The 26,347-nt window shown below is 41.1% G+C and overlaps 1 protein-coding gene across 1 annotated transcript in view; it reads right to left on the bottom strand.

Moving 5' to 3' along the window:
- Positions 1-24,947, bottom strand: part of plch2a (phospholipase C, eta 2a) — a 70,462-nt gene extending 45,515 nt beyond the window's left edge. The window contains exons 1-6 of the mRNA XM_076878073.1: positions 24,189-24,947; positions 19,120-19,266; positions 13,439-13,682; positions 13,093-13,222; positions 2,773-2,943; positions 1,031-1,124 (exon numbers count right to left, since the gene is read on the bottom strand). Coding sequence (XP_076734188.1) covers positions 1,031-1,124; positions 2,773-2,943; positions 13,093-13,222; positions 13,439-13,682; positions 19,120-19,266; positions 24,189-24,432 — 1,030 coding nt within the window. The 5' untranslated portion in view covers positions 24,433-24,947. The remainder of the gene's footprint in view (positions 1-1,030; positions 1,125-2,772; positions 2,944-13,092; positions 13,223-13,438; positions 13,683-19,119; positions 19,267-24,188) is intronic.
- Between the last annotated feature and the right edge of the window lie 1,400 nt (positions 24,948-26,347).

The following is a 26,347-nucleotide window of genomic DNA, read 5'->3' as shown; positions in this document are numbered from 1 at the left end:
TGTTCCTCAGTCAAACAGCAGCACCCATGCGATTGTTTTGCCCCCTTAGCTCCAGGTGTTGTGTCAAAAAGTGATCGTCGGCCAGAAAGTGATTACCGCCCGCGGGAGCGCGCGCAGCTACTTAAAGCTGTAGTGCCCAGATTACTTACATAGACAGCTACTTCCGTGCAACTGATATAAGATGCGGTAAGCTGAAGACAGCTTCGATGTCTGCTTGTTAAAAAATAGTAACGCGACCGCACCGCATTTTCTTGTTAGTAATGGTAACGGCATTGTAACGATAGAAATAGTAATAGTTAGATTACTCGTTACTGAAAAAAGGAACGGCGTTACAAGGGGCGTTACAAGTAACGGCGTTATTTCCATCACTGCCTCTGAGGTTATATAAGCTGGGGATGAACTGTGAGTGAGGTGGTTTTTTCCCTCTGTGGCTCTACACGTTTTTCCGCTAGGTTTTGGACAGACAGCCTCCTTGCGAGTAGTGAGTAGGCGGGCTTGTGGGCCCCAGAAGTGTCTCCCCTTGGTGAGGAGTTAAGGAAGAAGTGTGGGAAGTGCCTCCCTTATTTGTTAAAGCCGGTGTTGCCGGCTCTTTAAGTTAAGGTTATTTGTAATAAAGCCATATTGTTTGTAATAAAACGATATTATTATAGAACACCTCTGTCTGTTTTCCTTTTCATTCTATTTCTAGACCCATTTGTTACTGGTCCCCACACTCACACCCCTAGACCCCTTCGTGGGGACGTAACAGGCATTGTAACGATAGAAATAGTAATTAGTTAGATTACTCGTTACTGAAAAAAGTAATGCCGTTACTTGTAACGCCATTATTCCCATCACTGCCTAAAACCAGAAGCGATGTAAGCACTGAATGAAAAGAAGCTGCTAGAATCTGAAGATGAAAGTCTTTAACACATCAACCACAGCCTGGTTCTTCACTATAAGACTGCACTTCAAAAAGCAGTATAATGCAACAGGGAAGCCATTTACTAGAAGAAAACTAAGAGTATTCAAAAATTCAAGAGGAACTTACCATCAATTCCCAAAACATCGTGCTTTTGGTTCTCAGAGCACGGCTCAAATTTGCGGATGATGTCCAGGCAGTGGTCTTTACTCACCTTGGCCATCTATAAAATGTAAAAAATTCATGTCACAAATACCTCTTTGATCCAATTGGTGATCTGGCTGCACGTTTTTATTTTCATCTTGGCTTCAGGAATCAGCTGTTTGGCACCTGTCCTCATTGGTCAATCAGATTTCGACCTGACATTTTTACAATGTCTTGACACTGTTAGCTTGTTAAAGGTGTCTTTAAACAAAAGTCCAAAAATAAGACAAAGTTGAACTGAAAAATTGGAAATTGGAAACAACAACAAGTAAAGAAAAATCTTACATTAAACAGGACATCAAGCATTTTTGTGTGTATATATGTTCATAGAGGGACTAATAATTCTGTTTTCCTCTGTATGTTGTCCTGTAATCACAGCTCAGAAACACTAGCTGTGGTATTGCTGTGTTCAGCTTTTTTATGTCATTTCATATAAAAATAAAAATGTCAACAGAAAAAGAGTTAGAACAAATGCAGAATGTACTTACTTTCATTTCAGTTTATTCCACTCCAATCAAATGTTATCTATATAGCCCCAAATCAGGTCACAGCTGGCTCAAGTTGATGTGTAATAAAATAAAAAAATAAAAAAGAACTCTCTCAGACTATCAGGCAGCTGCACTGAAAGATAACTGACTCCATGTTGTTAGATCAGGGGTCTCAAACTCCAGTCCTCGAGGGCTGCTGTCCTGAAACCTTTCCATGTGTCCCTGTTGCACACACCTGAATACAATTAGTAGCTCATTAGCAAGAGTATAGAACTGGAACTATAGAACTTGGTTCAACCCCTAACATTCATTCCCTCATGAGCTGCTGTAACATGAATCAAATGGCTGAATTGCCTCCTCAGCATCCAGTCAAGTTCTAGAGTCTTGCTAATGACATACTAATTGTAGGTGTGTTGCAACAGGGACACATGGAAAAGTTTCAGGACAGCGGCTCTCGAGGACTGAAGTACAAGACTCCTGTTGTACATGGTGTAACAGTGGTAAGCAATGTTGCCTCACAGCAAGGAAGTCTTGAATTCGACTCCACCATCTGGCCGGGACCTTTACGTTTGGAGTCTGCATCGACGGAAATTCTATGCACAACAACCCATAACGTCAAAGCTAAGAAAAACAGCTCCATCAGGTTTGAGGTGTGGGCCTTTTCCAAATCGTGTTCGATTAACTGAAATTACTACAGCTGGACTCCAATCACGTTCTAGAAACATCCGACTGATGATCAGTGGAAACAGGATGAACCTGAGCTCAGTCTTGACTGTTATGGCAAAGGCTGTGAATACTTATGTACACACTTTACTGTTGCTTTTTATTTTAATACATCTTCAATAATTTCAAGCAAACTTTTCTTACTTTGTCATTAATGTGTATTGTGTGTAGACGTTTGAGGTGATAATTTGTAGCTAGACTCACAGAGATGTGCCCACCTGCTGTAGTGCAGGATATGGGATTTAAAGCACAATCAGCAACATCTTAGTTTGGCTCTGATCAGCAGTAAACTGACTGGTGCAACTCTATTTTCTAAGTCTGCAGATCAGTAGCATTGTGGGTTTTCACAGTAAAGAACACCACGAGAAATAATTTAAAACAAAACAAAACAAATTTAAAAAAAGAGCCGCTTCAATAAGCAAAGTAACTTTGAGTCCCATTAGAACCAGTTTGTACCTTTTGCTCAGTCTCCAGGAAGCGGGCCAGGTCATCAGTGTTGAGATGGTCCTTGTGGTTGCTGTAGCTAAGCATGAGGAGGTACAGATCCCTGCGGGTCGACATCATCTTGTAGAAGGAACAAAACTCCTCAAAGCCCAGAGTTCCCTGGGTGTCATCTGTGTCTGCCTCCTACACATCAGGTACGAGACAAATTTCCAGTGTTAGAAAACTGTCTTAATACTGTAATACTGCAATACTTAATACTCTTTATAGTGCTTCAAGCAGGACTACAGAGTTTCCTTGTTTGCCTACTAGATAATAATAAAAGATCAGAATTGATTATTGTGATATTTACAGCTGATTTTGTCTTTTGTCTGCAGAGCAGCTTCATGCACACTGGGCTCACAACATTAGAGACTTATACACATGCTTCTATGGCAGGGGTGGGCAACTCCAGGCCTCGAGGACCAGTGTCCTGCAGGTTTTAGATGTGTCCTTGAGCCAACACAGCTGATTTAAATGGCTAAATGACCTCTTCAACGTGTCTTGAAGTTCTCCAGAGGCCTGGTAATGAACTAATACTTTGATTCAGGTGTGTAGACCAAGGGTGAGATCTAAAACCTGCAGGACACCGGGCCTCAAGGCCTGGGTTGTTGCTGCCACATTTTTCAAATCAGTTTGTACCAAATATCTTAAGTGATGTAAATTCAAGACTTTTATCCAAATAATATGTTCAGACTCAATGTACCGAGCCTCCGTTAGAGTCCCATCCAAGTTGTGCTGGCAGTGGGAGCTAAACATCTTATGGACTGGGGCCTCTGCCAAGCCAGCTCTGCATCTTTAATCTCCAAATGATCCAACTCACCACCGATGATACAATTATTAAAACCTGTAATAATGATAATAATATTACTATCATTATTATTATTATTATTATTATTATTTTAAAAATAACACCTTCCCTGACCCAAAGGCGCTATAGATCAGCGGTCCCCAACCCCCGGGCCTCGGACCGGTACCGGTTCGTGAGTCGTTTGGTACCGGGCTGCGAGAGTTGAGGCTCAGGGCCCTGTTTCAGGAAGCCGGTTTAGTGGAAAAACTGAGTAAGTATACCCTGAGTTAACGAAAACTCTGGGTTTTCGGTTTCACAAAGCGAGTTCAGCTGAAGCCTGAGTGAGTCACTATGACGACACACGCCGTGAAGCTAACCTGCCCCCTAGCAGGTTTACTACAACTAACCCTGACTGTCCCCGCCTCTTTGTCGGAAACCTGACAGTAGGAAGTGTCGGACATGGCGTGCCACTTCCTTGAAGAGCCAGTAGATCGTGAAGCCCAAATTCTCCGCAGAGCTCACCGCCGGGAGAGAGTGATCAGAGCGCGTTTGGACATTTTATCATTTCCTGATGATTTTCTGTGTGAACGTTACCGTTTCTCAGCACAATCTCTAAGTTATGTGAATAACATCCTCAGGCCATATATTACGCATGTGACACATCGCGGACATGCTCTCAGTTCTGTACATATTATCTGTATTGCACTTCGGTTTCTTGCAAACGGGAGCTTTCTGTATAATATTGGTGAAGCTGAGCACGTTTCCAAGGCTACAGTCTATCGGGCAGTCAGGAATGTTACAGTTGCACTGAAACGTCTCCTGTACTGGTTTGTGTTCCCCGGTCATAGACCCACAAGATTTATCAAAGAGGGATGCCACAAAATTGCAGGTATCAGGATGACCAAAACTTAATTTATGATGTGGTGATACTTGAACTACTACTTAAATTTTACATTTATTTTCACGGTTCCCAGGCGTGATTGGCTGTACAGATGGCACTCACATTCCAATCATTGCTCCTTCAGTAAATGAAGGAGACTATGTGAACAGGAAGTCTTTCCACAGCATTAATGTACAGGTACATAGTTCCCTGTAGCATTTCAAACTAACAAATCATTTCATTATAGTAATGGATGCTAATTTGTGTTCTCTGCACTGTGAAGATCATATGTGATGCTGCCAACATTATCACAAATGTGGAAGCCAAGCGGCCAGACTCTGTCCATGACTCACAAATATTCCGTGAATGTACACTGAGCACAAAATTTGGACATGGTGAGTTGAGAATACTTTAAAATATATAAAGACCAATTGCTTCAGGGACATTTGAACTGAAGTGTATCCTTCTGTCTTAGGAGAGTTCACTGGCTACTTGCTTGGTGATAGGGGGTATCCATGTTTACCCTATTTGCTTACCCCTTACCCTGACCCTGAACCGGGCCCACAGCAGCGATATAATCTGGCTAATTGCAGGACAAGAGCCAGAATTGAAATGACTATCGGAATGCTTAAGGCCCGGTTCCAGTGCCTGCAAAGACTCAGGGTCACCCCAGAAAGGGCATGTGACATTATTGTGGCATGTGTGATTCTTCACAACATTGCCACAATTAGAGGAGAACACTGTCCTTCTGAACCAGACATCAGCAGTGATCCAAACCATGAACATCCTGACCCTCCCACGGACATACAAGATGGAAGAGCAGTCAGAGACACCATATGTCACAATCATTTCTTTTGACCCATCACCTCAACATGTTGAAAGAGGAATAAACAGATTTTTTGTTCAACTGGCTTTATTGGTCGCCTGTGTTTCCTGTACACAAAGTATTAAAAGATGTAAACCTCATAAAGTGTCTCTGTTGCTTCCTCCTCTGTAACAGCTGTCAATGTTTCTTCATTATTTTCCTGTAGTAAAGAAATAGACAACATTGCTGTTCTACTGTAAACTCATATAATCTGTGGAGTATTACTCACAACTGCATGTTGGTCTGGCTCAACAGGAGGCTGCACCAGATGCAGTACACCACCACCATCAACTGATAGAATATGAGGTTTATACAGGTCACTTATAACTTACAAGGGACCAAATGGCAATTAACAAACATACCAATCACCTTACACTTCATTGTCATTATGCTCTCAAAGACAACCAAGACTGAGGGAAGGCAAAATCAGTAGGAAAATAACTTCACTACAAAATAATCCATTATGGTAAAGAGTTTATCAAATGAATGAGCAGCACTGCAAAGGTGACTGTGAAGAAAGGATGTATGCACATCATGTATTATTTTGAATTTACCCCCTATGTAGGCACTTGTGTCTTGCGGGGTTATTGACTCAGAGGATGTCCCCGCAGAGATGCCTTCGGCCACAGGGCGCCCACTGTTTTGGCTGAGGGCCAACTGCTCAGCCTCTGTGAGTGGTGGTGGTGGAGGACCCCCACCTGTTTTTCGGGCCTCCGCTTTTTTTCTGTTGGCTATAACGGGTCACATTTGAGCATACAGAGTAAGCAAATATGTACTTGTAATGTGCTCAGATAATTTCAATAATTTCAATAATTTCAATAATTACAGAAAGAAAATTAATGTAGCCTCTAACTGCAATTGATTTACATCGCACAAACAGACCAAGCACTATGGCTCATAATACAATTACACCTCACCTGTTTGGACTATATTTTTATATTTCATTTTTACTTGCTGCCAGGAACGTTTGGGGCCTGTTGGGTTGCACCTGCGCTCACATCACATCACAAAATAAAATGTATAAAATAACAAATAAAATAACATATGATAAAATAACGTGTTAAATGGGTGGAAATCCCTAGATCAATGTTTATATTAACACTCACGCATTGACTCTGTCGGCTATGTTTTGCCATGCATGCTCCCTTTGTTTTGCAGCTGAGGCTGTGTTACTTTTTTTCTGAGAAATTTGCATGTTATCGGCATATGCTGCCATCAGAATTTCGGCCTCAAGCGCTGTGAAATACATTGACCGTGCCTTCTTTCCCTCCGTCTCCATGGTGACTCGCTTAATCTGTGCCCCACTGATCAGGGCTTTATGTATCCTCGTCCGCGCGCTTCACTTGGGGTTAAAGCAACTCCGCGTTGATTGAACTAATTGTTATCAGCCTTTCTGAAACCGAATATTCCGAGTTGGACAGTTCAGGGTTACTCAACCCTGAGTATCGTTTTTCACTCTGAGTTTTCTAAACCGGCTTCCTGAAATAGGGCCCAGGTGTGAAATGTATGGTTTTCAGGGTTTTTATCGGTTTTCAGCGTTATTTTGTTGTCGTTTACTCGGTTTTCCTTGGTCTTTTCACATGTTTTATGAATAAATTTTCTTTTTTTCGGTACCGGTACTAGTTTTATTTTGTTGTATTTATCCGCGACACCTTAAAGGCCGGTCCATGAAAATATTGTCGGCCTTAAACCGGTCCGTGGCGAAAAAAAGGTTGGGGACCGCTGCTGTAGATGATATAAAACAAAACTGAATTATGTTGAAATTGAATTTTTTTAGGATACAGTGGTGTGAAAAAGTCTTTGCATGTTTCCTGATTTCCTATTTTTTTATATGTTTGTCACACTTGAATGTTTCAGATCATGACACACATTTAAATATTAAAAAGAAATATTACGACTGTGGTTTGCTGGAGTCAGCTTTATAACCTCAATTAGTTTCTCACTTGTTCCTGAATATTCCACTTGATCAGGCAAGCCCTATTTGGGTAACTGAGAGCAAGTGTGACAGTAACCAGGCCTGGGTGTGGCTTTCCAAAGATGTGACACAACACAGTTCATTTATGTTATAACTAAGGGCAATCACTTTTCCCACACAGGGCCACGTAGGGTTTTATTCTAATTCACCTTTCCTTCAGTCTGTTGTACTGCTGTAACAAGTTAATTTATGGGATTATATAAAATCTGTCTAATAAATGAATTTAGGTCCAGCATTTAAAGTAAGTCTGTCACGTGTGATGCAGTAAATTAAATAATATTTGTGTTGTTCTTTGTAAACAGTGAAAACAGCACGTAAGGGAAATGCAGCTTAAAGGCATCATCATCATTCTAGCCTTACTGACTCCCATTTCTTATTTATGAACCAATATACTCGACAGCTAATATCCACTAATTCACCAATCAGTCCAGCCGCTTCTTGTTCCTACAAAGCTTGCACCCCACATGCACATGTGCAAGACTCCACTGTGATTAATCAGTGAGCAAATCCCCTGCTGAAGAGCCGTGCTTCTTTACATTTTATTTAGTACAATAACACCTCCAGCTGTTACATCCAACCTGTGTCAATAACGATGTAGCTCTGCTTTGTCACTACAAATGTATACAGGTCTCCATTTCCTGGAACAAATACACAACAAGGCTAGATCAGATGGTACCATGCGAGGGACGCCTGTTGCAGCAGCTTTTTGTATGGTTGTCAATGAATCTTGTATTTTTCAGGCTTGCTGACTGTGGCTCAGCTACATAAACCATGTGTGTTCAATTTTATTTATATAACGTCAAATCACAACTGCTCACTGCCCGTTATATTGTAAGGTTAAGACCCTACAGCAATACAGAGAAAACCCTCTGGCAATCACTTGGTGACAGCAGGAACGAGAAGATTCCCCCTTTAAACAGCGAGAAACGTCCAGCAGAACCAGGCTCGGGGAGGAGCAGCTATCTGCCACAACTGGTTGGGGTGAAAAGAAGAAGACAGGACAAAAGACACATCAGGGCTTTATGAGAATGATGTTTTTGGATTTTTCCGGTGCCATTAATCCTTTGGGGTCCAGGATGAATTTGGCAGTTTTTCACTAATTTAACTTCACATTTATTTTTCGGTTTTAAAAACAGTTTACCTTCTTTGGCATCATTTTTTTCAGCACAACCTCATATCTGGCTGTACAGTTAGTTTTCATGTTATTGATCCATGAAACCGGATAAAACAAACCAATTAGTTAAACTGTGGGAATGTTTTTAAAGACAAAGGCCTGGATGACCTCTAATTTTCTGCTTTGAAATTCAGATAAAACCCAGCCCGAAAAATCGTAGGTAATGCTATCCAGAAAAAACAAAAACAACTTACTCTGGATGGCATTACCTTGGCCTCCAGTAACACTGTGAGGAACCTTGGAGTCATTTTGACCAGGACATGTCCTTCACATATTAAACAAATATGTAAGACTGCTTTCTTCCATTTGTGCAACATCTCTAAAATTAGAAATATCCTGTCTCAGAGTGATGCTGAAAAACTAGTTCATGCATTTATTACCAGCACAGAGAATGTGCTGGTATTGTCTTACCAGGTCCGTGAGATCTTCGACTCCCACCTCCAGCAAAACATCAACAGCATTCTGAAATGGCTGGGGACATTAAGTCCAAATGGACCACATTCTGCACCTCTATTGTTGAGGCTGCTACAAGGAGCCCAAAAAGGTGAAGGGAGAAGGGAGCCATCAAACTGAAGGAGGAGTCCTACTGGGCTTGGTTACCTAGTGGGACTTTGGACACAGCAGATCAGCAGACCAAGCTGAATGCTTGAAGAGAAGAACGTTTTAGGAGTGACAATGGTGAGAGAGCAAGTGATAACGAGTTTTGAGATGTGAGGCCGGCAGGTTTCAGCCCTGCGATGTGTTCCTCTGTCTTGTGGTGGACAGAAACTATTTTTAGAGTGGCACAAATAAATTGCGTCGCATCTTAATTGTTCTGTAATTTTAGCGGTAGGAATATTTTTAAATGGTTGTCCAAAAAAAAAAAAAAAAAGAAAAAAGAAAAAAAAAAAAAAAAGGCTTGAGGTATTGGCTTACTTTATGCAGAAGTTTTTTAATTTACAAATTACAGTTGCATTTCAAGTTATGAAGATGATTCAATAAACATCTTTGTGGTTTTTACAGTAAAAGAAAAATCTAACCATTTCCTACTCAGGTTTTTTGTTTTTTATGTGGTTTAGATCAGTTCTCTACAGTATGTATATGTAACTATAAATTTAGACATGTGAGGATGTGGTGAAAAGAATGATATCAAATAAGGCGAGCGAAATAGTTTTTAAAGGTAAAATCAAAAGTAGTGAAAAAATTGCCCCACTGGGTAAATAAACGCTGTCTTTAAGGACAAGAGCTTATTCATTTGTAACCCGGGCATCCATGGTGTTCGTATGGAAAAAGTTAATTGGATGCACACCCACCTGCCCTGTTCCACAGTGGTTCACTGCAACTTTTTCCCTCTAACAAGTTTTACTGAAAATTCACTTGCTAGTTTCCCAAGTAGAGAAAAGTAATGTTGTCTGATACAATACTACTAATACATCCATGGAAATGTTTAGTTATTTATGGTTAGATTTGATGATGAAGTCTGTGGTGCACTGGTCTACCCTCATTTACATGACTGCACTGCTTTATCTGTTCTCTCTGTGTGCCTTTTACTGTTCATTCTTGGTGTGGTAAAGTATATTCACTAACGTGTGGAATGTGATCATATGTAGTATCGCTACACACTGAGAAAGAGGTAAGGACACTATTATTTATCTTCATTGTAAGTAGATTAAACCAAAGAATGAGTTTAGAGATCATTAACACACAAATCCTCATCAGTGTCAGAACACACCTGCAATACGCCAGAGGCCATCTGTGTCCCAGCAGCACCATATGGCTGACTGTCAATAGATCGTTTGACTTAGTGACAGGAATCCGGCTAAAAGGGCCAAATCAACCTTCAGCACACTAATCCTTTAGCCAACATCTATATTAGTCACAGTCTGTTCCCTGCTCACTCACACACTGCTGTCTCATGTGACCTAGTAACACCTTTCTTGACCTGGATTGACAGTGGATCATATTTTACACATTTTACAAGCTGCATTAGCCTTTGCACTAGCAAGCTTAGTAAGTCATGGATCACATCCACTTGTAGATGCTGTTGCATTGCTGTAAGTAAATTAACCAACAGCCTCTGGAGTGAGGTTTCTTTAAAGGAATACTACAACCGTTCACTTTATACATGGGAATTAATTTGTACCAAATAATATCAAATGTGGACATTTTAATTTAAAAGCATAATCTCCCCCCTAGCTCTCAGCCTCATATCCAATGCATTGAATAATTTACCTAATCCTATAAAGCTGGCCAGTGCAGGGAGATCGAGGTTGGATATGGATACAAGTGGAATATTTTTGCATCAGAAGACGCGAAAGCAGGCATGAGTGCAGCAGAAGATGATGGTGGTGCTTGTTAGCAATTTCAAGCTGTTAGCTGCACCTTGACCCTGCCCTCGGGGTGGCTGTAGCTCAGGAGGTAGAGCAGGTCAACTGCTAATCGCAAGGTTGGTGGTTCGACCCCTGGCCTCTCCAGTCTGCATGCCAAATATCCAAATATATGCAGGTTGTTCCCCGATGCATTAGACATGTGAATGCCAGAAAGCATAGGTGGGGAATAAACAGTCCATTTAGAATTTTTTACTTGAATTTTCCCCACAGGCAGAACTATGAGTCTCTGTATTTTAAATTGTGACAAAACACAGGCCAAAGCTCAGATGGGTTTTACAGACCGTCACTCACAGGACAGATCTGGTGTAGTAGTAGCTCCACTACACCAGTGCTGGGCTTGATAGGTTCAGGGTAATTGTAAACAGGTGACCATTTAAAACAATGAAATGTAGAGTTTCCAAACTTTCTTAGCAGTGTTAACAACATCTTTGACCAAAAAACACTATCTGTCTGATGACTGTGCAAATGCACATGTAACCCAGATCATTGTTTGAGTATGGGATTTCTGATTATTTGTGGTCACTGAACGCACCACTGTGCCGTGCGCATAGCCACTCTCTAGTCCAGCTACAGAGTTTTTCCTTCCGTTCGTCCGATGAGGCGCATGCTGCTCTCGTGCCCTCTACGAGCTGGAAATTCGGGAAAAAGTCTTGTAGCAGTTACAAACGTGAAGCGGAGCTGAGTCCGACAGCATTCGCCATTACACGAACTCCTCTGGCTGGTTTGTTTGCCCTTTTGGTGCCCTGGATCCTACTGGATGAACTGCCTTGTGGAAGTCCTCATCTGATGACTCTGCCGAACCGTCCTGGCAAATAGATGGTCGTTGCTGCTTGCTGGATGCTATTATTGGATGCTACACCGTTCCAACAGAGCGGTAGGAACAATTCAAAGGGCCCCAACGATGCGCTTTATTTTTCCCTGAGCTCAGGTGATTTTCTTTTGGCCAAAGGACCTTAAAGGATACATATTTGTTTTTATTTATTTATTTTATTTTTCTTATGACACTGAGTGGAAAGACACTACAAAAAAAAAGGGGTTTATTATTTAAAATTGTGTCTAATAAATGTGTTTATGTTAAGTAAGTGTGGTGTCCATTGTGTGCTGGAAGCCTTATTGTTCCTGTGGTGGAGCAGCTACTACCAATCTCCTTTACGAAACTAGCTTCTGACAGGATATAGATATTTGGGATACATTTGATTTCTTGTAACCTATTTTTAGAGAAACTGTGATTCTGGGTTAAACATCGGGGTGAAATTGATGACACCGACACCTAGTGAACTGCCCAAGGTCAACAGTCCTGATTTCCACGCATTAAAGGTTTGGCGTAAGTACAGATTGCGTTACACAAAGAAAGAACACATTGCAGTATCAGATGGTTTATAACAGTCATAGTCACCGCAATTAGTGTCCATAGATGTCAATATGATGTCACTCCCTGCCATACATACCTGCTCATTATTACTTAATACTCAGCAGTAATGGAGCACAGATATCTTGGGCCACATAGGAAGCCATATTATTTGTCAGTTACTTGCATTAAAATGCTCCAACAGGAACCAGCAGCACAAAGAGATTTGGAGAAGTGCCTCAAAAGAGTTATATATGATCCACAGGCGTAAACCAAGATGTAGAACCCCAAACTAAGATGCAGTGGAAGCTCAGATGTCCCAGTTTTACACTGGAAATTGAATGTATCTTACATTTGTGGATCGGTGAGAAGATGGCAGCATTAAATTTGTCTCAAAACAGATGGTGGACACTGTGCGTATCAGGCGATTCGTCCACACATATTTAAGGTTTTGTAAGTGACCGAGAGAGAGCTGCATGTAGTTTTACACATTTGTACAGTTTTCAGAAGGTAAAATGATCAGATTTATGAGCTGAACTAATAAATCGTACGTACACGATCAGTATTTATTGTTTGGCTGTACACATTTTTAAAATTGCTTTTGCAATTTTGCGTAAAGATTTGTGTAAAGATTTCTTTCCATGAGTCCAGTTCAGTGACTGAGGGAGGTGAGGCCCAGCCACAGGGTTAGCACATGACGACTGTAGCTCTGACTGTGAGAAAGATTGATTTCAGCAGCTGCTGACAGAAGACACGTTTTCCATTCACAGTGCTACGATAAATCAAAGTGCTATTGGTCTTTAAACACCTCACTAAACCATGTGCCCACACATGCCTTTGTGTCCCGTACGGTCCTCCTGAGTCTGGAGGTCACGCAGGTTAATTTGCTCTGTACCTTGAACATCTGTTTGACCTTCTGTCGGGGCAGGTTGACATTGAGTTTGTGCAGGAGCTGGAGAACTTCGCTGATGCTTAAGCTGCCATCGCCATTCTTATCAGCCTCTGTGAAGGTCTGCTTTAGCCATGTGGTGACACTCTGGTTAAGGAAAGTCACCACAACAGTTCAGCACATTTATCGTTTATAACCAGAGCAGTGTAACGTCAGTGCAATGGGTCAGTTCAGCCTGTCAATGCTTTAAATTGCCCTCTATTAATGTTTTGAAATTCTATAGTATGTAACATATGCAGTTACACGATACAGGTGAAGAGGCTGAAAGTAAACAGTACAATGAAAAGGATATTGGTCACGGGTGCGCTGCCTCTTAGCAAGGCTGTCCTCATCACTGATCCCAGCCACCAGGTACTTGAGGCCTGTGATCCAAGTGCGTGCCTCCTCACCAGTCGTGGACACCAGGTCCAGGGACTCCATGTGTTCTCCATAGTAGAGGCTGAAGCAACAGTTTGGGTCAAAGCTGCCCTCTGCATAGCGCTGGAAGATCTCAGACTGCTTACCCTCACACACCTCCCGGATGGAGTCGATGGAAACTGTTGGAGGACACAACAAGTCGGTGAGTTAGCGTTATAAGGTAACTTTAACACAGTATGGGAGTAAACAGACCATGAGGTATAATAATAATATTCATAATAATAATAATAATTTGATGTACTCTGGCTGTTGAGTCATTTGTTCTTGTGTATCGTTTTTCTAACTTTATTTTGAGCCTTACTCTTGCTGGGTTGTGTATGCTGCCATCTGGTTGTTAGTGTTCTTTGCATACCTCGCAGGGGGAGTTACTATAATAAATTCAAGTTCTTCTTATTGCTATAATTTTATAAATTATGCACAAGCGTAAACTGTGTTCAGAGTGTTGAGCACTAGGAGAACGTCTGGAATCACTGTCTGTTGCTGATGATGGCGATGATAACGTCAGTTGTCCTCCTCCTCCAAGGACCGGACAAGTCACAACTTTTCCATTTATACGCTTGTACAGCAGGCTGTATTTCACCTACAGTTCAGCATTTTAACAGCTCAGGATTGGTTTAAACTCCAAAACAAATAAAGTTCAGTTAAGTGCCTGCGCTCTCTGATAGAACAGGCACTTAATTACTGATAACATTCAAGTTTTAAACAAATGATGCTTAGTTCTGACCACATCACAGACAGAATCTCTGTCCTCAGGTCGTCACACTGCTGCTTCGTAAAACAACAACAATCTGTAGTAGATGCTCTGATGCAGAAATAGGAGCATCAGAGCATTACATGACTTCAGTTTCCTGATGGAAGGAACCACTTATTTTCTCTTCTCCTGTAATTTTGTCTGCTGCATTTCTTTGTTTTCTTAATTCTGGTTTGTTCTGAGGTTAACTGCTAACTTAATTGTAAGCATATTCTCATGTTTTTGCCACTCAGACACTGAATTTGTGTGGCTTGTTCACTTTTTGCAAGAGAAACGTCTTTGCTGGGAACATCCATTGGGGCTAATGACATCTTCTTTGTCCACTATTGTGCAACTTTAGTGACACAGTATAAAGTAAGTATAGGAAATGTAAGCAGAAATGTAGCCTTAGTAGTGTTTACCTTGGAAATGTGAAGTACAACACGACTGCTTAAATGTTTAGTTTATAAATAACAGCAAGTTAACCTCGTACGTTGTTAGGAGCCTGCACAGTATCCTCACATAAATAAAACTTTTCTACGTGGGGTGGGGCTTTTTTTTACCACTTACTTCAACCCATCTCTTCTGCCATGCAGCCACATCAGTAACTTCTATGAAGCATTTGCACTTCCTGTAATATAGAGAGCAGCAATCCTCAGCTGAGTGTTGAGTGGCTGCACTTGTAATTGTTTATGCCACTAGTGTTGAAACAAGTCTGGTGTTTTTACTCTCAGCAGGAACAGCTTCCTGGCATATTTTAAGCAGTATTGTGCTTTGGTGGAGGCCCGATCTCTTGTAGCTCTGGTCATCACAGGCTGACAGGTGGCTCTTGCTCTGAGCCATGTTTGGGCTAATGACACGCTGACACCATGTAATCGACTGATTTTTCAGTAAAAATGAATACAAGGACGGTATGATACAGCATGACACATCCCCATAATCAGTTACAGAAGATGCTTAAAGTTAGTGGTACTTTACATGTTGCTGCTACTCCTGTTAGCCTAACAGTCTGCTGATTGGCTTCAGCATGTGACACTGAACCAGTGGGTGTGTCTGTGGGCAAGTCACTGCTGTAGACCACAGCAAGGCTCGCAAAATTTCAAAATCTCTGGTAGCCCGTCGGGCAGGCATTCTTCAGTTTTTGGTAGCCCACAATAAATTTAAGGAGCCCGAATAAAAAAGAAAGCAATTTTTTAATGTTTTGTTTCCATTACAATATTATACATTAAAGTATAATATTGTAATGGAAACAAAAATTCATCAAAAAAATTGTTCAAATAAAAATCACAACAACTGTATACAAATTACAATCATCAACTCAAATACTTGGTTCAAATTGAACAGAAATTTCTATGAACTTGTAAGAACTGTGTAAAAAAAAATTTGCTTTTTGAAGTTTGCAAAGACTGCTAAATTTTGCCAATGGTAGTTCACTTTTTGCAATATAGCACACTGTTCTAAACAGCTTTTTCAGGAGTTCTTGTTGTGCTTGGTTTATTTTTAGTATGTTTTTTGCAATTGCTGTTTGTTCCTGGAAAGATACTGCAGACTGGGCAATAATGCATTTCTTGCATTTCTCATGGGTTCTGATGCGGTCTTTCTTAAAACTACTAGTCCCAGTAACAAAGGCGCTTGTCGACTCAGAAATCAAATGAAACTCACAACACACCTGGCAGAACATCATGTTATTTAGCTTGTCATATTCCAGCCACAGAAATTCTTTTGTCCATGAAACCAAAAAAGCTGCACTTTCTTTTTGCCTCATAGTCTGATTTGTCATAACTTTTCCGTTTTGTGGTAAGCTTTTCTTTGGCTGTCACTTCTTCACCCTGACCTGTCTTATTTGGCTGAGCAGAACTAAAATACCAGCGTAAATCCTGCTGCTTTTACACACGCACACACATAACGGTCAGCGATTCTTTGCGCACTCAACCTCTCACATGTTTAAGCTTGCTGCGAGAGATTTCACTTGTCGCGTTTGAACAGTAAGCTAATGAGTGATAAGACGAAGTCAGAGGAAATGGTGCGCAATTAGTCGTCACTCACCAATCAGTGCTGCTGCTCTCTACAAACCATTCACGCGATTGCAAAATGAAAGTGAAAGCAAAAAAACAAGCGCAAATTCAAACGCGATTTCAATATGTCACATATTGACAGTGGCTCATCGATGCCAATGACATAATTACTCAGCTACATTGGCGAAAGAATGCAAAAGCATAGACATATTTTCCTTCCTATGATAGCCTGACGGGCAGGGCTGAGTTAGATTTTGGTAGCCCACTGGAAAAATCGCTAGCCCCGGGACGTCGGGCTAGCGATTTTGCGAGCCCTGCACAGAGCAGAGCTCTGCACCCGAGCTGAATCAATGAAAAACTGCCTAATTTAATTTGAAAACGTTTTTTTTTTTTTTTTTTTTTAGAAAGGATGTTCTCCCACCACCACAACCCCCTCCAAAAAAAAACCTAATAAATAAATAAAGCTCTAATTGTTTTTAACTTTCAAGGGAGCATGTGTGTTATTTTGTGTGTAGGACACTGCGGGCAGATTAAAGCTGATGAATAATTAAGTTGACTTAAGAAGCTCATTAAATCCAGGGATGGAGCAGGCAGAGCAACAGGGAACCGAGTCCCTAAGCTGCTATGAGACCTCATTTCTACTGAGAGCTACTGCTGAAAATCCCCTTTGATTCTTTTCTAAAACACTCAAATCTTTTTTGTCGTTGTTGTTTTCTTTTGGATTGGAAGTGTTTCAGGCCATTGGGGAAATTTATTGGAGCAAGAGTTAAACCTATAAGACCTTTAAAGCCTGAAACAGTGAAAGGTAAACAGGGGAACAATGTGCACTTAACCATGAATCTGTCAAAGATCTTTGGAGATGATCTGCTGTTTCTAGCTGAGCAGTTAAACTGAAGCAGATCTGAGACGCTGAGCATGTATAAAAGGTAACCTCATATATTACTATTGTGACTCGTACCTTTCTGACCCCAACTGGTCATGGAGGAAGCAAAACAATTACCAGAAGGTCTCAGAAGCACATGATAATACTATTGTGCCAAAAATTAAAAGAAACATATGGAACAATAGTCCATAACTGGCTTCTTATTAACAGGCAAAGCTTTTTTAATGGGCCGATCCATTATGCTGTTCGACCAGCTTTGCAAAGCTTGCCCATCCTCCTCCTTAGTCTTCAGTCTCAAAGGCTGTCATTCTCCACTTTTCATGTAACTTATATAGAAGCTTTACTGAGGGGACTGTGCACTTCTCAAGCATAAGTAGTCAATGCTTTACAAGCTGCTGACTCAATCTGAGGCCATTTGAATGCTTTATACTCTTCAAACACTTTATCCTTGCACTGGATTCTGCAATGACAAGCTACTCTGTTTTAGCTTTCAGCTGTTTAGCATGTAATATCTTCCTCCTTGTTTACTTCAGACTTAGCTAAGAAATAATATTATGAATCTTATTCACTTTTTTATACTTAATACTCATTGATTGTGCTGTTGACATCCACTTTTCTGTATTTTCTATAAACTCTGGTATTGCTGCTAATTTGGGCCTCCTCCAGTTACATTGATCTGCTTATCCTTAGGTCTCTTTTGTTATCCACCTGAAATCAGTTCTTATTTCTTCTTTCAACTTAGTTTGTGTCTATTGTGCTAGCAGTATTGTTGCTACTACTAAGCCGGTCTGTGTTCAGCTTTCAGAATGACATGCAGGAATAAATCTTCTCATATATTCTTTTAACATATTTGCTTAAAGTTACATTTGGTCAAAGTGCTGGTATTGTATAAAAGACTGTACACTGCCACTCAGACTATAAATATATGATCTTTCAGAATATAATTCTTTGTCTGTATTGCCCGGCCTTATGTTGTATCCTTCACTGAAGATGTAGCTCACACTCAGGACGATTGAGCTGAGATATCTTTGCAAGGACAACATGTAGAAATAGCTCTGAAATTTCAATAAAGCCTCACCTCTCACTAAAAATATGGTTCCGGTAGCTTCAGGCACAACATTAAGGCCACCTGCCAATATTATGTTGGTCCATAGTTTGCTGTCACTACACCCCTAAAGGTGTGCTCAAACATACCTTTGTGGGCCCTCCACAGATTGTTCAGGACATCCTACAGATGCTCAGCTGGACTGAGATGATGGAATTTGATTTGAAGGCCAAGTCAGCACCTTGAACTTCTCGTTGTTCTCCTCAAACCATTCTGAGAACGTGGACGGCACAACCCAAGGTTCCCCAGCAGAAAATTGCCCAAAGCATCACGATGTACGCCCTCTTTACTGTAATACTTCCTGGTCCCATGTGTTCCCAGGTAATACACACATGACGTTAAGTCAAGTCCTGATAATCACATGCCCATTGCAGGCGTTTCCTGTCTGCAGCTATGCAACCCCACGTGCAAACCACGATGGACTGTGTATTCTGACAGCTTTCTATCAGAACCAGCAGTGAGCCTTGGCCACCCATGACTCTGTCAACTATGGTTGCTCTATTGGACCATTTTTGATACTGACAATGGCAGAATGTGAATACCCCACAACAGCTTCAGAGATGTTCACACCCTGTCATCTAGCCATCACTATTTAGCTTGTGCCAAACTCATCCAAATCCTTATGCCTCCCCATTTTTCCTGCTTCTAACATGAACTTTGATAATTTATTCAGTTTCTTGCTGGTGCCGTGATGAAAAGATGATCAGTGTTATTCACCTTACCTGTCAGTGATCATAATGTTACGCTTGATCAGTGTATATTTAAAGTCCCAGAGTAGCGACACACAGCTTTCTTACTGTGCCTTTAAGAAGACAACACTCACTCTTGGCCTTTTCATTCTTGCGTGACGGCCTCCAGCGGATGCAGGACTTGTGTTCGTCCAAATAGAAGAACCGCACGAGTCCCTTGGAGCTGCCGCGGAGCTTCAACATCTGGGTCCCCATCTGCATGGAGCTCATGCATTTCTCCACTGCAGGCAAGAAAACACAAAACAAAACAGACAGACGAAAACACGGAATATTGTCAAAAGGGAAACTGCTGGAATGTGCACTGAAATTCACAGGAAAGCATGAAACAGAAATGTACATACAGTGCATGTTTTCATTCAAGAAGTATGTATGTGCACATGAATATATATATGTGTAGTTCATCAAAATCCATCAGAATTGTAAAGCAAAGCAATTGCTCCCTCCAAAGCAAGTGAATGGTGTGGTAATCACAGTAGAGCCACACTAGATGGTGTGGGAACCACATGTCCCTGTGCCGTGGTTACACCCCGCCTGACCACATCAGTTTCATTTTTCTGTAGCATCCACTGTTTTCACAGCAGCATGCAGGAAACTAGGCCACATCCGCATTCACACATCCACACCATGTTAGGACACCTAACATGCCTGTTGCATTAGTAATGCTGCATTGAAGGTAATGTGAGGCAGGCAAACTGTTTTTATTAAGAAAGTGGGAATCTGTCCTTAAAAGTGTTCGTGCTATAAATTCTCACCAAAAATATGCAGATAGTGTTTGTACAGCAGAAACGGAGCTGTGGACATACAGACGACCCGCTGTGATCATGGAAACTAATGCACTGGATAATCTTGTGTGGCAGAGAAGAAGTGAGCGGCCTCTTGGCTTTAAGCGAACACAAGTTTTATTTTTTTGAAGAATCAATAGTGAAGCCACAACAATGTCCACAGACCAATGCTTCATCACAGCATGCCTATTGAGCTGCACCACTCACACATTTTTTACACCGTACACCAGAAACAGCATTGATTTCTGTTTTTCTGATGAAAGATTTTTGTTACAATTTAGATACAAATTTTGAATGTCTGTTTTACAGTAACAGTCAAGTCATTCTAATGCTCTGTGTTGTCAATAAGTCTAAGTGTCAAGTGTAAAACATTTTCAATTGTTCAAAAAAAACAAAAAAAAAAAACCCAAAAAACCCCCACCTGACTCGAGCCATATCAAGCTAGCAAATTGCTCCCGTAACATAATCAAGCTGTGAGATTTTTACTGTACTCCACATGGCAGAGCTACATAAAACCCTTACAGTAGTACTTACAGTAACACTAGCACAGTTGTGTGCTATGTGTGCTGTGTGTAAGCCCGCTGGTATGCTGCAGCAGTATGCTGTGATGTGTTTTTTCTTTCCCCCTATGACATATTGCAACATATTGAGCAGACGTCACAGATTTGGGATGAATGCATGAATTAAAGAAATGTTACAGCAAATCAAAGCATGTGCATATAGTGTTTCAGGACAACGTTAACTACTCAAAGAAAGTGTACACATTTTGCATGTTGTTGAAATTTTAAAATAATGTTTTATGGCTCTGAGTTGGCCTGAATGTGTGCACTGTGCTTTCATGAGCTTGAGGCATCACAGCAGGATAAAATCATATAAGGTAGGTCATATTTTAGTCCATTCTTATAATGCCCATCTTAGACTTCTGTAGAGAACCTTTGGAGAGCTTAGGACATAACATCCATTACATGTTAATTGTCGTGTGGCCGTGTCATGAAGTTTCATATGCAATGGCAGCTGGTAGAGAAATATAAAATCCAGGTGCTGAACCTGCCAATCACAGCAGTTGTGGGCTGCATCGACCAAGCATAAATTGGGTATAAGTGACTAAAGGCAGCCAAACTCCAGTACAAATTTCTTAGTGCCTAGTAGCTGTAACAGAGCTGGGGATCTTCACTCTTCTAGCCAAACAGAGGGCAGTTATCCATGAAATGATCTGTTGTCACAGCATCCAGACTCTCACGGCAGACTGTCACACTGCTGAAAACAATGCCTTGAAACCCATCGAAAGCCTCATCTTCAACCCTTTGTCAAGTCTGAAATAAATCCACTCTAGCAGTCATCGCTGCATACATCGAGAGTTCTACAGTCAGCTCTTCACTGATTTTAGAGGGAAACTGTCAGGATGTCTATAAGGTGAAGAGCAAGCAGACTGTCCATTTTGTGAGCATGTTTCATTTCAACACATCTAATCAAACTGTTTTCAAAGAGACCCATTTCAAGATGGAACACACTCAGCTTTATGGTTGGCTTAAACACAATTAAATCACATATGAGGGCGCAGCAAAGGAAAGCATGCTCTGCTCACCCTCCCCTGCAGGTCAGCTAAAAGAACAATATGTTTGCTGACATCCTGTAGCTGGCCAATGTTGGAAAATCCCTTGGGAAGTTTAGTATTTGAAATTTCTTCCTGGTGTAGTTAGCTAAAGAGTGCTCACAGACAAGTAGCATAGCTTGGAAAGTTACAGGTTTCCAAATTAAATGTTACTTTTCAACACTGTAGCCTGTGGCTACAGCCTGCTAGTAAAATCATGAATCAACCAGTTTGAATCATGCATTTAAATAATGTACAAATGTAGCATGACACCAATAAATCCTCAAATCATGTAAGAAAATAATAACAGAGACCTCACAGGACAGAGATGAAGGAATACATCTGTCTGTTGGTAACACAGCCTGTGGGAGGCTGACTGAGCCCGGGTAACACAAGCTGCTGTAATCAACACAGCATCAGTCTGTTGGCTTAGTTTGAACAGTTCACAATTGGAGTCTAAGCTCCAGTAAGTCCACAGATCAGATGACAGGGAAACTGTGCCTACATGAAGGTACACAGCTGTTCTTGTTGGTTGTTTTTATGCATTAAAACTCAAAATACCACAAAGAGCTCAGTGCTTTCACACCAGTAGAAATCGAGGTTTTCTTCGTGCAGTTGAAAAACTCAACCCCACTCGTCTATCATTCTGTATGCAGATGGACAATGGTCCATTAGAATTTGAGAAAATGATCCTGCCACTGATCCTGGCACGTTATCAATCCCATTATCAGCTGATCAAAAACACCATCATTATTAAAAATGCCCTTTATGCTCCGCTCTGTTGTTTTCTCACTCCAACCAGGTGGTGTTACTGATCTGCCCTCAACTACAGCTCAACATGTAACTGCTCTAACAGTAACGACATGTTTACAGAGCTGCCTGATCCTGCTCAGAACCACGACAATCGCATCCTAAACATGAACAACAGCTTTTAGACACAAAACTAGAGCATGAGTCACACAGAAAAGCTGTACAGTCGACACCACTGGGTGTCTGGGCTTGTTGCCATGGTTACAACCTCACACTTAAAGTGCTGGAATTTCAAATGGATAAAAAAAAAAAAAGAAAAAAAAAGAAACAGGCTCAGACTCTGAATGTATGATTAATGACACTACAGAAGTCCTAAGAAGAGAACTTTTCTTTATCCAGCTATAATGGTGAAAAGAAAAAGAGCATCACTGAGATGCAGCACAATAATCGTTTTACCTGATTACCTTAAAAAAAACAAACAAAAAAAAAAAAAACAGCAATCTCAGCTGAAGATTATTAAAACGTTAAATGCACAAATGTTACCATTATGAAGAATAAATAGAAAAAGCAAACACAGCAGCTTTTTTTCCTTCCTTCCTTGGTCCACATTTTATATTGTTTTACGTTATGGTGACACCCGGTGAGATCGTGTAGATCAGCCATTATTTTTGGTTTAATTTTATTATCTTTATTAAGTTTTTATCTTTATGTAATGTTCACATATATTGTTAATTAAACATACAATTGTTAAAAACTGCATCTTTTTGCAGGCATTTTACTTTAATTAAATTTTAGCTTATGAGAAGCAAAAACAAATGGCTGTCCAGTCGGGAGTTTGACCAACATGGACTTAATCTGGAGAGGGGACCTGCTTGTCCCTGCTGTCCTGCAGCCTGAACAGTGGGATACAGAAGAAACTCGGGTGGCATTCCAATATGTGCATCAGTAAAACCACACAACAGCCATGGAGGTGCTGTTAATCTCTGTCTCTCTTCCACAGCGTGTTTGCTGTCCTGCCATCCTTGCCTCATCCCCAACCAGTCGCAGCAGATGGCCCCGCCCCTCCCTGAGCCTGGTTCTGCCGGAGGTTTCTTCCTGTTAAAAGGGAGTTTTTCCTTCCAATTGTCACCAAGTGGTTGCTCATAGGGGGTCATATGCTTGTTGGGGGTTTTGTCTTTATCTTATAATATAAAGCAGCTTGAGGCCACTGTTGTTGCAGTTTGCTGCTATATAAATAAAACTGAACTGAACAGGCATTAGTGGTCCTTGTGAGTTAAATCAGTAACCAGACAACAGGTGGCAATGGAAGTAAAGTTGAGGCCTGGATCTCAGTGACGTGGCAGGATGACCTGAATGTGGCCACTGACCTGCTGCAACAGTCACAATGTGGGCCGAGGAGATGGACTTGGCTATTCTCCTCAGTCAGGTCACTGGGTTAAGCCCAGAGCGAACCATCTGTAGATGGGCCAACTGAGGCAACAGACATAATGAAGACTGACAAAGTCACTGTGTCAGTGAATTAGAGACTACAGTAAACCTATGATTAGCAAAGGGATCTCGTTTGAACAGCACCTACATGTTAAATATTGGGAACCAGTTTTCTTATAAAGAATGTTGCTGCAGCATCATCTGTTGTTAGAGTTGGGGTTATTTCCACTCTACAGTTTAAACTTCCTGTTGGTACAAAGTTTAAGATGCATTTTATAGCAGTTAATAAACAGCACATTACTGGTCACTGGTTATGAGAATATGAAGGACGACTGTAGGAGAGAGTGGTTAATTTAGCTTTTGAATTGCCAAACCCACTAACCAAATCCTACAGTTCTGTGATTGGTCTTGTTTGCTTCCACAACATATTCTGTAGATGAAGCTCTTCTTCAGCCTGGTCATTGGTCCACACCAAAGTTTGACTCTGAACTTTCCCACAATAAAAGAATCAGCCTGGGTTCATTAAAACAGACCCAACCCACTCAGCTGTGGAAACACTACCTCTGTGCAACATACATGTGATTAAGCTTACCCATGTAGCCCAGTCTCCACTTGGAAAAGGCCACAATGCTGCTGCCTATCCAGAAGAATTCCTCCACCACATGTGTCAGAAAGACCTGCTGCTGGCTGTTATTGGGAACAACATCTTTGTTTTTGTCCTCTTCTGTGATAAAAGCCCCTTTAGCCAAAAGTCCAGGCTTGTCCCCAGTCGCTGCAGCAGCGGTGGTACACACGAGGGCTGAAGACAGCGGGCTGACGCTGAAGATGCTGTTCATCTCGGATTTGCTCACTTATAACAGAGATTGGTTTTGATGCTGCCTCGAAGTTGCAGAAATGTTCCCACAGACAGTTAATCTGAATCAATGTGGATAATCTTTGGGTCAATTAAGTTTGCAAAAAAAAGAAGTCACAACTTCTTTAAAGTGAACGTTCTTTACGGGTAAACCATCCAACTCCACTAACCACAAGAACAAAAGGATTATTATCAGTAATATCAGGGGCTGCTTTCATGTTTAGCTTCAAAACAGATGCAAAGAAAAAAGCACACGTAAAAAAAAAAAAAAAAAAAAAAAAAAATCACTCTCTGAACACTTAAAACAGTTTATCAATAATCTTCAAATGTTATTGCATCAGCAAACCTGCTCATCTCAAAACCATCTCAATATTGTTCCATTTCAGAGCAAAAAGATGCAGCTTTGGTGCCGTGTCGTTGTTTCCTTAGTCCCCAGGATACACTCAGCCAAAACGGCTGGCTTCTCATGAAAGACAGAGAGAATGCAGCAATGGACAGCAGAACAGACATGAAAGCACAACTCACAAAGGTAACTGTGCAACATGTGTTGGGCAGGCAGAAATCCTAAATCCCTAGCAAGCTGTAATCCCAGTCCAGGAGATTTGCTAAATGTGTGAACTGAAATGCAACAACCAACAGGAAGAGAGTGAGAAAAGTCAGCAAGGCTTAACAAGGTCATAATAAAAATGTTCCAAAACCAATTAAAAAGTCTGTTTAATATGAGTCGTGTCAACGGACATTTCTTCTGAAAGAGAGGTGTCAGGTACCCCCACCCATCTGCAGATATCGCATAGTCCCAGCTAAATCAAAGCACCTAGCTGCCGTCTTACTGGGGCTCAGATATCGGTACATATGAGGAGTTTACCATTATCTTGCACCAGATTAATAAATTCATCATAAAACAGGTCAAATTCCAGGCTCGTGACTGTGTGATGCAGCAGTGTGAGCATACTGAGTCAAAATAATGTCAGAGGCTTGGATTGAAATCCCTGAGCTTGACAAACAGATACCAGATACTGAAGACAGAACAGCTTAATGTAGAAAAATGACAAAACCATATGAAACTACAACCAAGATTACATTGATAATATTTGGAATTTTTATTTCTATGTTCAGATTGCATAAAAACTAAACGTATGATGCAGTTTGACTTTTCCTCTTTTTCTGGTACCACAGGTAATGTAGGCAGCACATGTACCACAGCTGCAACTCTTATGGAGGTGATGGTGGCAGCACACGCCTTATACCACATGAAAAAATAAGGATGCCCACAAGCACAGGAAATGCTACACATGGTGATGCCATAACAGCTCTGCTCTCTAAAAGGCACCAGGTATCAGGTAACATGCAGATATCACGTGTTCCCATTCACCATTCAAGAGAACTGGACCCAGTTGATTTACATGCGAAATGACTGTACAAATGTGTTTGCGTATTTTAGGAATTTAAAGGCAGAATGAGCTGAGGCCACAGCAGATGGCCCCGCCTCCCTGAGCCTGATTCTGCCAGAGGTTTCTTCCTGTTAAAAGGGAGTTTTTCCTTCCCACTGTCGCCAAAGTGCTTGCTCATAGGGGGTCATATGATTGTTGGGTTTTCTCTGTATGTATTATTGTAGGGTCTACCTTACAATATAAAGCGCCTTGAGGCGACTGTTGTTGTTGTGATTTGGTGCTGTGTAAATAAAATTGAGTTGAATTGAATTGAAAATTTCCAGCATGAAATCCTATGTTCTATTTAGCTAAACAAACAGGTGGCCACTCCATCTCTGATAAACCCCACTGTTTGGTCTCAGACTGTTGAGACATGGGATTGTCACTGTTTGCACAGTCTTAGCTCAATATCTCTCTGCACTGAGCCCACGTTGATAACAAGCCTCGTCATTATGACACAAGATATGC

Source organism: Maylandia zebra, linkage group LG20 (assembly GCF_041146795.1).
Source record: "Maylandia zebra isolate NMK-2024a linkage group LG20, Mzebra_GT3a, whole genome shotgun sequence".
Taxonomy (NCBI): Eukaryota; Metazoa; Chordata; class Actinopteri; order Cichliformes; family Cichlidae; genus Maylandia; species Maylandia zebra.
This window is presented reverse-complemented; position numbering and strand designations above follow the sequence as displayed.